This window comes from Lepidochelys olivacea (assembly GCF_965140295.1).
Source record: "Lepidochelys olivacea isolate rLepOli2 genome assembly, chromosome: 11".
Taxonomy (NCBI): Eukaryota; Metazoa; Chordata; order Testudines; family Cheloniidae; genus Lepidochelys; species Lepidochelys olivacea.
This window is the reverse complement of record NC_140421.1, coordinates 13,225,165-13,238,565: the sequence shown is the minus strand read 5'-3', so window position 1 is coordinate 13,238,565 and position 13,401 is coordinate 13,225,165. Positions and strand designations below refer to the sequence as shown.

The window sequence follows — 13,401 nt, the reverse complement described above, 5'->3', positions numbered from 1 at the left end:
TGCAAGGGATCTTATTGCTATGACTGCATCGGCATCCCCTCAGCCTCATGCCAAGGCACCGGTGCCTGTCCGTGCAGCACTGTCCAAGGGCAAGCCAGTCCTAATCCACCCATCGGCACTGTCGGTCGAGCTGCAGCACCGATCCCATTCTTGGCACCATTTCCACTCCCGACACCACTCACAGTCCTGATGCGGCTCGCAGTCCCGGCAACGCTCTCCTTCGCAGTGCCGGTCGTACTCACGGCACCGCTCCAACTCCCCACGCTGGTCCCGATCGCGGTACCGCTCTGTCTGCTGGTCGTCATCGAGAGGCAGATCCCAGACTTGACGCCACTCTCAATGCCGGTCATCATCTCGGCCCAGATCCAGGCGCCGTTCCAGGTACCGGTGCAGGTCCCGGCACCGCTTCCCAGCGTCGCGGCGTTGTTCCCCATTGCCTTGTCGACGTGACCCAGCGCAGATCCGCTTGGCACCACCGTGGCCCTCACGTTCCTTTTCTCATTCTTCGGGATCCGAGGCGGGGTTGCATTTCTCAGACCGTTGCCATTTGGACCATAGCCACCTGGAGTCAGAGCCTCCAGCCTGCCACCGGAACCTAAGCAAACACTGCAGGACCTTCCCTTTGATGGAGAGGGACTGTTTTCGGAAAAGACCGATTTAAGGCTACAAAGCCTTAAGGACTCAAGGGCGATAATGAAGTCCCTGGGCATGCACACACCGGCTACTCAGCGGAAACCCTTCAAACCCCATCAGCTGCAACAACGCTCCTATCCTTGGCTGAGGCAGGATATCTATAGAAGGCGGGGGTGTAATGGCAGGAGAAAGCCCTCCAAACCCCCGTCTGGGCAAGGCCAGGGCCCGCCAAGCCTTCATCAGGCTCAGAACAGGCTTTTTGAAGGGATGCCCGGGGGCAGTGTACTGGACCTTGTTCAGGATCTTACCCCACCTTTCTTGAATCGTTTATCCCATTTCCACTGTGCTTGGTTTTGTATAACCACGGACCGCTGGGTCCTCCGCACAGTGGAAGCGGGATACTCTCTCCAGTTTTCTTCCTCCCCACCCTCCTTCCCTGTCCCTCTTCAGGGATCCTTCTCACGAGCAACTCCTTATTTAGGAGGTTCAGACTCTCCAGGCATCCGTGCCTCTTATTTTGAAGTATCTCCTGGACCTAAAACAGCAGGGTCTGGCAGCATCCTCTGTCAGAGTTCACCTTGCGGCCATCTCGGCTTTTCACCCGGGCGCGAATGGCCGCTCCATCTTTGCCAGTCCTGTGGTTGGCAGGTTCCTCAAGGGCCTGAACCGTCTCTACCCACAGGTTTGGCAGCCAGTCCCCACATGGGACCTTAACCTGGTCTTCCCCAGACTCATAGGGCCCTCATTTGAGCCACTGGCCACCTGCTCCCTCCTCTACCTCTCCTGGAAAATGGCTTTCCTTGTCGCAATCACGTTGGCACGGCGTGTCTCCGAGCTCAGAGCCCTTACCTTGGAATCACCCTACACGATCTTCCATAAATATAAGATGCAACTTCGGCCTCACCCGGCCTTTCTTCCCAAGGTGGTATCAGTCTTCCATATCAGCCAGGACATTTTTCTCCTGGGTTTTTATCCAAAACCGCATGCCAGTCGCCAGGAACAGCGGCTGCACTCCCTCAATGTCCGTAAGGCCCTTGCCTTCTACATTGAGCGTACGAAGCCATTCAGGAAGACGACCCAGCTCTCCTTTGTGGTGGCAGATGAGATGAAGGGCCTCCCGGTCTCTGCTCAGCAGATCTCTTCATGGATCACGTCCTGCATCCGCGCTTGCTATGATCTGGCCAGTCTACCAACCCCACCCCTCACTGCTTGCTCCACAAGGGCCCAGGCCTCGTTGGCAGCTTTTCTGGCCCAGGTGCCGATCCAGGAGATCTGCAGAGCCGGAACTTGGTCCACGGTACACACTTTTGCTTTGCACTTTGCCATCATCCGGCACACCAGAGACAACGCGGCATTTGGTAGAGCGGTCCTACAGTCCACATTGCTTCACTCCAACCCCACTGCCTAGGTAAGGCTCGGGAGTCACCTAATTGGAATTGATATGAGCAAGCACTCGAAGAAGAAAAAACGGCTACTTCCCTTTTGTAACTTGTTCTTCGGGATGTGTTGCTCATATCCATTCCAAACCTGTCCCCCTTCCCCTTTGTCGAAGTAGCCAGCAAGAAGGAACACAGGAGGCGCTGGGTCGGCTGGGGTATATATCGAGCGCCATGAAGGCGCCACTCCAGGGGGCTTCACAGCCAACCCACTGGGTGTTGCTAGGGTAAAAATTCTCCGACAGCCATGCATGCAACATGCGCACACCTAATTGGAATGGATACAAACAACACATCTCGAAGAACATCAGTTACAAAGGTGAGTAACCTTTTTTTCCCTATTAGTGGGAGTTTTGCATGACTTAAGTCTACAGGTAATGTAGGCAAACGTGACACATTTATTCATTTGTTGCAAGGTTCCTATGTTTAGAATAAGCAAAAATCACTTTTTTTTTTTAAAGGGAATTCAAGTTTGGACAAACGCAAAGGAGTGCTTTAGCAAAATGTGATTATCCAGAAAATAATTTCTCCTCAACAAAGTGCCAGAGAACAGAAGCACAAGTGCACAATCATGGATACTAAGTTGCTACATGATCTACATGTAAATCATGAAATAGATGAGTTGAGTAAATACAGTTTTCTTTATGCTGATTGTAGTTGTGTTAATAGAGGACAAAAAGGAAATGTCCTTAAATCGTTAGTCCCTAACAGTCACTTTGTGGCATATTTTACATGTAGCAAATAATTGAGGGCAAAGGGGTTAATGAAAGCTGCAGCTGTACATTGAGGCAAAGGCTTTAGGGAAAGTCCAGACTAACCCAAAAAAGTATAGTGTCATACACAACTGAACTGTTCTCTATGTGTATCTTCTGAACCATCACATTCCGTATTAGACCATCTCCCAATGCCCGCTTTCAGCCCTTGCTGGTTAGGATTTGTAATACTCTAGGGTTGGGGTTTTTTTTTGTTTGTTTGCTTTTTAATGGTGCACACACAGTTGTGTTCTTGAGGTTTACACCGTTAGAAAACAAAAACAGAAATTCATTGTACTGCTTAGAGTTCATAGTTACATGCCTGTGCATCTCCATGGAGAAATTTGTTTTTTCCAAAATTCAGATTAAACACAGTCTCAAACTTCTGAGATTTTTTTTCATACCCTGTACAGTAGAGGAATTGAACAACAGTTCTCTACCATACTCCTCAGTTACTGTGTCCCATTAGAATATTAATACCGATATTGGTCTGTCATCTAATTTTCTACTACTAGTAAAGGAGTAATGACCCAACTGAGCAACAGGGCCAGACTCAGACCTGGTGTAATCAGGTGCAACTTCAACTCATTTTATGGAACCTGCTTACCCCAGGTATAAATGTGGCCCTGTTTTCAAAACTGCAGTTATCGTTTAGCTCTGTAGAAATAGTCATCTTTAAAATGAATACGTGGAACATCAAAATAGCTGGTTTTCTTTTGAATATTTAAGATTCATGGTGTTCTGCAAATCACCAGTCTGACTAGGCTTTGCTTGGCTCTTGAAACACCATGTTTCAATATTGCAGATACATACCTTGAACTGATTTTACAAGTACGTACATGAATGTGGTTCTTTAGTGTTTTGGCTGTAACATTTTAAATGGCAGATGAATAAATGTAATCTGTTAGACTGAGCTATTTGTCTTTATGATACGATTTGTTCAAGAGCCAAGCATTTTTATTTCTTGCTAGCTTTGCAGAATCTTAAATATGAGATGCTGTTTCTAATTACAAAAACAAAACTAAGAAACCCCACCCCTACTGTTTCATGGGGCTTTTCTACGTGTTTAAAATGCCCCTGGAATTTTGTGGAATTTGCCAGACCTAATGAGTAATCCAAAAGAAGATTTGCTATAATATTCACTTGAGTCACATATGTTTGTTTATTATATACTACAAATAACACTAATTATCAGATACTGATTTAATGTATGCCAGAAGTCTTTAAAATTCGCTATACAACAGACCTTATATAATGTATCTATTAATTTTCTCAATACCAGATTCTGTGTTTTGCTGTGGCATTTTATGCTCTTAAATCATTAAGAGCTGTAGTAGGCTAAGATCTGAATTATTTAAAAGGTTAAACATCAGTTTATACTTTTAGCTCCTCTACCGTTTCAAGGCACATGATAATGACAAATCTGTCATCCTCTGAGAAGTGATGTTGAGCAGAAAGATTCTCTCCTTTTAATATTTACAGAGATACAGAGTCATTCCATTTTAAAGAACTGTAGTAGTCAGGTCCTATAACAAGTAAAGTAAGGACTTGTACATTACAGAAACCAGGAATTGCTCATCTAGAGTATCCAGTAAATATTCTAGAGTATTGGTGCCTTAATCCAATACCAGGAGGCACTTGGAGTAAATATTTTTCATGCACTTTGATTTTGTTTGATAGATCTTTCTGGTGCCTCTTTTCCCCCATATTTCACATGCTGTACAACTTACTAAATGTATTATATGCCTTTTTTTCTTGCTAGTTGACTTAAATTTGAGAAGGGAACAAAACAGTTCTTGTAAGCTTTGTGCCAAATATGCTAAATAAAACTGCTCTTTGATATTTTTGTTGTGTTTGTTTATTTTGCAAAATACTTTATTTTAGATTTTGAAAACTATTGCTCCATATTTGGGTTCAGATTTTTGCACTGTTTGGGCCTTAAAAGAACATTGCAGAGATTAGGCTCCAAAGTTGGGTTTAATGTTTTTAAAAATCACGAAGTGACTGACTTGCTATTTATGTAAAGAAGCTAGTGTCTGGCTAAGGTTGAAACTAGATTACCATTAAAAGTTCATCTTTGGCCCCACCCTATCTTTTGATAGAATGGAGCCATGTGAGTTTCATATGTACCGTTCCCTTACTCAAGGAAAAACTTTTTTGGAAAGGTTTAATCAAATCTGACAAAACTTGGAAGAGACAAAAGTGTAAAAATTAAACTGGGGTCAATTTCTGTCACATTCTTCCTACCTTGGCTTAGAAACTCCATATTTGTTGGTCTTGGCAACTACTGGTGGCTTTGCCAAATTTTGGAGGGGACATTCTCTTTTTAACGGCAGTTTCCATGTTGCTAATAAGGTCCACATAACAAGTGCACTTTAGAAAATGCATACTTTGTGAAGTATGCACGGCCATGATGCAGTCTGCAGAACCCACAAAATACCTTTTACACCTTAGGAACAGTTCTGAAATCCCTGCCCTTGGCTTAATTCTTAAATTGTCCGCAGTTACAAAACTATTCGCGGAACAGACCAAAATGCTGCTATAATGAAGTGTCCATATAGACCAGTGGTTCTAAACCTATTTATCGTTGTGATCTGCATATGCAGCTCTCTGTGCGTTATGTGGGTCGCATCCACACAATATATATACTCCCTGTATGGCCTCGAGGCTGTCACATAGGCTGCAGCTGTGTGCTGATTGGGCCGCAAGCAGGTCACAGGAAGAGATTCGCCAGTATAGACTATATGTTCTTGCATGGTCAGTTTTGATGGGACAGTTGCCAACCCCTCTTGAATATTGCTGGAGGTCTTGGCCACTTACATGTGGCAGGAAGCATTAACCAGCATTGTCATTGCCATCTCCAGCACACCATGCCGGGACTCAGGAATTCACCACTGTGCCATTCACTACTACTTTCTGATCCTGAAAGATCGTCATCCCAGATAGAGGCATCTCCATAGTTGTGTATTGATAAGTTCCAGAGACGTGAACCCAAGTTTCCTACTTTACCTTTTCCAGCTAATCTCTCCTACCTCTTTTTTAGCGGTCTCTCTCTTGCTTTCTCTCTTATTTGAGTGTCCAGCTGATCTGGCGAAGACAGACTTAACATTGCAATTCTTTGCTAGGACCAGTTTGGCAAGCAACAAGCAAATTTTGGCACCCTAGTCGGTGATGAAAAATTTGCCTCCAGCAGACTAGCCAAAGGAAAAAAGGACAATTTAGCCAAATGTTTTCCAGAGCCAATGTAGTCCCAGAATTGGTAACGGGGTTGTGCACTCTGACTAAGGTCTTCCAGCAACTGAAGTGCAACCCAGAAACAAGATGCATTCTATCTTTGGCTATGCTATTTTCTTCTCCTTTTCCATGTGTTTGGTTTTGTTATTACAGATTTTGATTTTTTATTTCATTCAAAGAGCTCAGACCTACAGTCATGTTTTGGGTGCAGTCTAGACCAAGGAGAGGTTCTCACCACGTGCTCTAGTCCTGGGTGCCTTAAATGCTCTGCTGCTTTGGCTCATAGCATGATACCAACAGCCAGAAGACAAGAATGCTGTTCCCTGCATGTCTGTGTAGTGTTCAGCAAGCAAATAAAATAGAAATACGCTTTTAATGACTGACTTAATAAGCTACTGCCTTGGTTCAACGTAGATTTCGTACCAATCTTTTTTTCTTCCCAGCCATGGCTGTTGTTCTCTGTCAGCACCTTCCATAGAATTACGAAGTGCTGGTTTCCCTTGTCTTCCTAGGGAAGATCTTTGCCTAAACTGGGAACTGAATATAGGTGAGAAACTTGAGACTTCAAACCCCCTGGCTGAAGGACTCATCTTTCTCAGCTTGCAAGATTTCTGGCCTGCTGTGTCTATCCAGTGATGGATGCCAATAGGCTTCTTTCTCCTTCGATCTTACCAAACTCACTGTTTAGTCCCCAGACCCAGGATGACCTCATGCTGTTCTTCCCTTTCTGTGGGTTTCCCGACCCCTGCTGATTCATATGTAAATTTGGCTTCCATTCATTGTTTTGATTCCCCAGTGCTACCTTCTCTCCTGCCTGGGAGAAAACCTGCTTCTTCCTTTGTTTAGTCACAGACTTGAAAGCATAATATCTCCTTTAGCTCAAGTAGCAAAAGCTTGTGTGTTTGTAGCTGACCCACCAAGTTTCTAGTCTCCGCTCCACAAGGGCACTTTTGTAATGTAGTATTGGGTCCGTTGTCTACGTTGCAGCTGTCGGACCAAACTGCTCCATCATCAACATCTTCTGGTGCTGTCAGGTGCATGACATCTATCACGGAAATGCGTTACAATGTTTCCTTCTACTTATAAGTTCTCTGATCAGCTCTGTTTTAAAATATATATATATATATATATTTTCAATTTGCATCCTTTCTCAATACTTGGGTGAGGTAATTGGGGGTGCATTTCTCCACGGACTCTTTACCATCACTCGGTTTTATTGCTAACTTCAGAGGAAATAGAGCCCTTGGCTGTCTCCATATTTGACCATTTTTAAATTGCACAATATGCCCAAACAGCCTGGCCTTGATGAAGTCTCCCTACCATGGTGATGTATTTCTTTTGTTAGGAGTCCTTTTTCATGGCTGGGCATCCAAAATATCAACTCTATTGCCATTGTGTTTCAATGTCTTGCCTTCCATTTGATAGTGTGTGTGTGTGTCCACTTGATGAAGGATGTTGAAAAACTGAGGTGGGTCAGAAAAGAGCGAGATAATTATAAAAGCTTAATTACTACATGATCAGAAAAATTCCTTGGTTTTCCTCTTCATAGTGGTGGTGCAGTGGTCTGAATCTCATCAACCCTGCATTGGTGATGTCCTGAGATAAGAGTAGTCTTCTTAGAAGTGCTATTTGATATCAGACCAGAAGGAAGGAAATATTAATTTTATTGGCAGTGCCCAGGGACCTCAGTCACGGGTCAGGGCCCCATTGTGCTGGGTCCTGCACAAACATAACAAAAACACAATACTACCCCCCAAGAACTTACACCCATGAGGTATCGAGCTTCATTTTGACATCTTCTCAGGCTGTTGCATCTTTGCCTCTTTCCAATCCATCTTAATCAAAGCCATATATTGTATGTTAGATGGTGACCCTTGTCCTTTAGAGCCAAAGAATACTATCTGGGAAGTCTACCATTATCAAGTGCTTTCATGGCTTTTTCTCTACTCCTTCCAGGTCTGAGGTGTTTTTCTTGGACGGGCAGACTAAACTAGCAGTGATATCACTTATGTGGTTGTATTATATGTTTGCATTCCGGTAGTACCCAAAGGTCCCAGTCAAACTGTAAGCACCGTGCAAACACATAGTAAGAAACAGGTGCTGCTTTACAGAGCTTACAAGCTAAATACACCAGACCAACAAAAGGGGACGAGAGGCAGAGAGGTAACAAGATGTGCTCGTAGTCACAGAGCAGAGGCAGAGCCAGGAATAGAATCTATGACTTCTAAAATTTAGCACATTAACTCCTAATTTAGTGGCTTATTCCTAGACCACCCTGCCTCGTGATAGTGGAAGGAGTGATTGTCATAAATACTCTGGACACAAGTTGGTTTAAACGTTCATCATAATTAAGGAGAAAAAGGGTCTGGCCTTGGGCTTATGGCACAGGATTGGGAGCAGGGGTTCCAGTTCTAGCTCTGCCACTGACTCCCTGCACGTCTCACCTCCCTTAGAAACAACAGGGGATGCCTGCCAGGAGCTGAAGTGACTGATCCCTACGCTTAGAATTTTTCAAAACTGAGAATACAGGGTGAGCGCTGTGGGCCAGGGCCTGTGTGTCAATGAGGGTGAGGACAGTGCCTAACATACCAGAATGCAAACAGCAATAGTAGCTGGTTCCAGCTTCATTTACAATTACAGCTGTGTTTGAAGCTGGTGTGGAGATGAGCACAATCTCTTTAAAAGAATTTTGCTCAACGCTGGTAAGATTTGGGGGTGGCAAACTCTAGCAACTGATTAAATGAGCAGCAGAACTGTCAGTCTGCAATACTGCATTTTTTTTAAACAGAACCTGCTTGAACCTGGGGTGGGGGATGAAGTTGCATCTATCTTGATGGGCTTCAGAACTCAGGATAAAGCCCAGAGCCTGAGCATGCAAACGCTCCTGTGACTAGTCCCATGGATCCAGCAGGACAACTTGTATGAGTAATTTTATTAAGATAATGTTTAAGTAAAAAGAAAACGGTACAGAGTTTAAGCATACAAGTTTCTGGTTATCAGGGAATAAGGTACAGATTATCAAGGGGTGCGAAATTCGGTTTAGGAACGAGTGGCGTAAGGAATACATAATCTGCAATCTCCCCGGTTGGAGGTAAAAGTTTAACGGGTCAAAGTACAGACATTGAGATATGGGGGTATGTTGTCCATATAATGGCTATGTTCAGGTGTGGAGTATAATGAGTGGATACGACGATGGAGATGGATCTACCCTCATTTGGTGGGATTTAATGTTCAGTGAGTTTATGGTTCCAGTTCATATGGTCCAATGGAAAAAACCTCTCAGTCCCTTTCCCATAGTTGATGCACGATGTTGTACCGGCTCACCCCTCCTGGTACTGTCGGTGGCTGGTGATGTGTTCGATGTACTAGCTCACAGAGCAGTTACAGGATTCACCCCATTAATTCAGTGAGCTGTGATGATCATCTTGTTTACTTACAGTAAATGTTTTGACAGACAAATGGGTTTCTTTACATATTCTGGCACATGGTGAAAACAGTCACACTCGCTTTAGAAAATAGCTGCATATAAATGAATGTCAATAATCTACTTCTATTTAGCATTCTGGTAAAGTTCACTGTGCACATATGGAATTAATGTAGCAAAAAGAAAAATACAATTTAGCTCGCCCTCTTGTGTCTCTTAAAAAGTAATTCAGATTGGGCTAATGTAAACTATACACACCATGGAGACAAATACTGCAGCCATTCACCACTGTCTATAGCAGTCATACAAATATTCAGTTTCCATTCTGATAATGTTCTCTAGAGAGCATTTTAAATATAAAGAAGTACTGTATATGACTGTAGTAATGAACTCAAAATATCACTGATTAACTCCATTGACTTCAATGTAGTTTTCTGCAAATTAATTGGCTGCAGTGTGTTTTAGAATGATTGTATGTAACCCACCAATCTTGGCTCTCAGATGTGTGTGCAGTTTCCATTGACACAGTGGGAGCCCCGTGTATAGCTCTGAGGACAGAATTTATCCCATAGTTTTCATCTAATGCTAATTTCCTTGGGCTAGATTAACAATTGTCTGTGAGATTCATATGTTCTAAAGTCAGAAGGGATCATCATGACCATCTAGTCTGCCCTTCTGCATAACATAGGCCATAGGGTATATACAAATTAATTCCTGTTTGAACTACAATATATCTTTTAGAAAGCCATCCAATCTGGATTTAAAAGTTTCTAGTGCTGGAAAATCCACCATACTCCTTGGTAAACTGATCCAATGACTGTTCAAAATGTGCACCTCATTTCAAGTCTGAATTTGTCTAGCTTCAACTTCCAGCCATTTTGTCTGCTAGATTACAGAGCTTTCTTATCAAATTGCTATGCCACATGTAGATACTTACAGACTGTGATCAGGTTGCCCCTTTCTCTTTCATAAACTAAGCAGGATTGAGCTCCTTCAGTCTCTCATAAGTAAGATTGATCAAAACAGTGGGAAACATTCTCATGTCATTTTTCTGACCCTCTTCAGTTTTTCAACATCCTCCGTCAAGTGTGGACACCAAAACTGAACATAGTATTTCAGTAGAGGTCTCACCAGTGCCAAATACAGGGGTAATCTAACTTCTCTACTCCTGCTTGCTATTCCCCTATTTATGCATCCAAGGATTTATTAGCCTTTTTGGCCACAGCATCACACAAGGAACTAACATTTAGCATTTTAGCCAGCATGACACCCTAGTCTTTTTCAGAGTCACTATTTCCCAGGATAGCGACTCCCATCCTTTTAGTATGGCCTATGTTCATTGCTTCTAGAAGTATGACATTGTTGGTCATATTGCAATGCATATTGTTTGTTTGCTCACACTTTACCATGCAATCCAGAGTACTCTATATCAGTGACCTGTCCTCTTCATCGTTTACTATTCCCCAAATCTTTGTGTCATCTGCAAACTTTCAGTGATGATTTTGTTTTCTTCCAGGTCATCGATAAAATATTAAATATCGTAGGGCCAAGAACCAATCCCTGAGGGACCTCATTAGAAACACACCTGCTTGATGATGATTCCCCATTTACAATTACATTTTGAGACCTATCAATTAACCAGTTTTTAATCCATTGAATGAATGCCAGTGCTGATTTTTGTCTCATTCCAGTTTCTTAATCAAAATGCTGTGTGGTACCTAGTCAAATGCCTTAGAGAAGTCCAAGTATATTACATCAACACTATTAGCTTTTATCAACCAAACTTGTAATCTCAGCAAAAAATATCAGGTTAGTTTGAGATCTGTTTTCCATAAACCTGTGTTGATTGGCATTAATTATATTGCCCCCTCACCCTTAATTCTTTATTAATCAAGTCCTGTGTCATCCATCCCATTATTTTCCTTAGCATCAATGTCAGGCTGACAGGCCTATAACTATCTGGATCATCCCATTTAACCTTTTAAAATTTTGGCATAACATTAGGTTTCTTCCAGTCCTCTGGATTTTTCCCACTGTTCCAAGATGTATTGAAAATCAACATTAACAATCCAGAGAGCTCATGAGTCAGCTCTTAACTTGCATTCAGGAGGAGTTGTTTTTTAATCTGGAGCTGCTGGTTTAAAAATGTCTGTCTTTATTAGCTACTGTTTAATATCCTCCTGTGTTATTGTTGGGATGGAAAGTATTTCATCCTCATCCTCATGATATGAATACATCATCTAGCTTTTACCCAAACACAGAACAGAAATATTTACTAAATGCTTCTGCCTTTTCTGCATTATTGACAATTCTACCATTTCCATCTAGTAATGGACCAATTCCATTGTTAGAATTCCTTTTGTTCTTCGTCTACTTTAAACTCCTTCTTTATTGTCCCTAAATCAGCAGGTCATTGATTTCTCTTTGTGGACTTTTGCTTCCCTGATCAATTTTCTACAATTCCTAGTTTCTCATTTATATTCATGCTATAAACTTCTCCGTTTTTCCATTTATTATATTTTTAAAGCTGGTTTTACTTCCCCTCTAAGCCAGGTTGTTTTGTGTTTTTGTTTCAACCTATATAACCTTTCTCAATTGTGGATTTTGAGTGCATTTTAATCAAATAATCTTTAAAAGTTCTCAGTTACCATTCACATTTTTCTATTCAGTTTCTCTCATGTGATTTTGGCTCATGATCACTTTCAGCTTCACGAAATTAGCCCTGTTAAAGTACTGTGTAAAAATATCACTGGTTGGACTCGATTCTGTTTACACACAAAAAATGATCATTTGCCACCTAAGCACCCACAAAAATTTTTTACTTCTGTAATCAATTCCCCTTTCTCTGTGAAGACAAAGTTTAATATAAAGAAAAGGAGTACTTGTGGCACCTTAGAGACTAACCAATTTATTTGAGCATAAGCTTTCGTGAGCTCACAAGTGCCACAAGTACTCCTTTTCTTTTTGTGAATACAGACTAACACAGCTGTTACTCTGAAACCTGTCAAAGTTTAATATAGAATTCTCCTGTGTTGGATGAATCTTCCCACCAGGTTTCAGTATACCAATAAGGTTGACTTTGCACTTATAAATTAACAATTCCAATTCCCTTTGTTACCCAGGCTCCTAGCTTTGTTACATACGAAATTAGAGAATTTTTTTTCACATCCCTTGGTGCCTTAATTCCTTCCGTTCTCAACATCATGATTTAGTTTTAAATAAGTGCTTATTTGTTCCCCTTTTTTCACCCACCCCTCTTGTTGTCGTTTGTTTAATGCCTTTCTGACTACACTGGACAGCCAGTCCCCTAGAAGATTGGTTCCCCTTCTTCCGAGAAGGAGGGCATCCTAGCTCTGTCCCCCTCTCCCCACAAGAGGTGGACCAATGTTCCACAAAACCCAAACCCTCTACTTTACATGACTTACTCACCCAGCTGTTCATTTCCAGACTCTTCCGCCTTCTGTCTTCCTTCACTCATGGGACAGGAAAGCTCTGTTAGAAGATCACTTGGACGTTCTTTTTCTTCGGCAACCTTCAGTGTTCCCTGAAGTCATCTCTGTTCTCTGAGGTATCCTGCAAAGCATTGTCATTAGTGCTGACACGCATCCATCACCAGTGGTGCCTGGCCTATTAACTTCAGATCCCTAACCGATCTTGGAGTGACATCCTGTGTCTTGTCTCCAGGAAGACAGCACACCATCCTGTTGTCTCTTGCAGAATGTTCTTCCCATTCTTCTTAGTACAGAATCCGCCAACAAGGATCATCAGTCTTCCTTGGGCAGCAGGAGCTCTCTTTGTGTACACACTTCCCTTTTCTTTTAGGTTGGTTTGAGAAGCCATTAGCAGGTATGTCCCATACAACTCTCCATTCCATTCATCCAGCTTGATCATCAGAGATGTTTTCTGCAGTTTCCAGCCTGAG

At 42.4% G+C, this 13,401-nt stretch overlaps 1 protein-coding gene across 1 annotated transcript in view; it reads left to right on the top strand.

The window, feature by feature from the left end:
• SNX4 (sorting nexin 4) overlaps window positions 1-4,663 on the top strand; it is a 55,692-nt gene extending 51,029 nt beyond the window's left edge. The window contains exon 14 of the mRNA XM_084642656.1: window positions 2,531-4,663. Within this exon, the coding sequence (XP_084498782.1) occupies window positions 2,531-2,578 (48 nt within the window). The 3' untranslated portion in view covers window positions 2,579-4,663. The remainder of the gene's footprint in view (window positions 1-2,530) is intronic.
• Window positions 4,664-13,401: the final 8,738 nt, after the last annotated feature.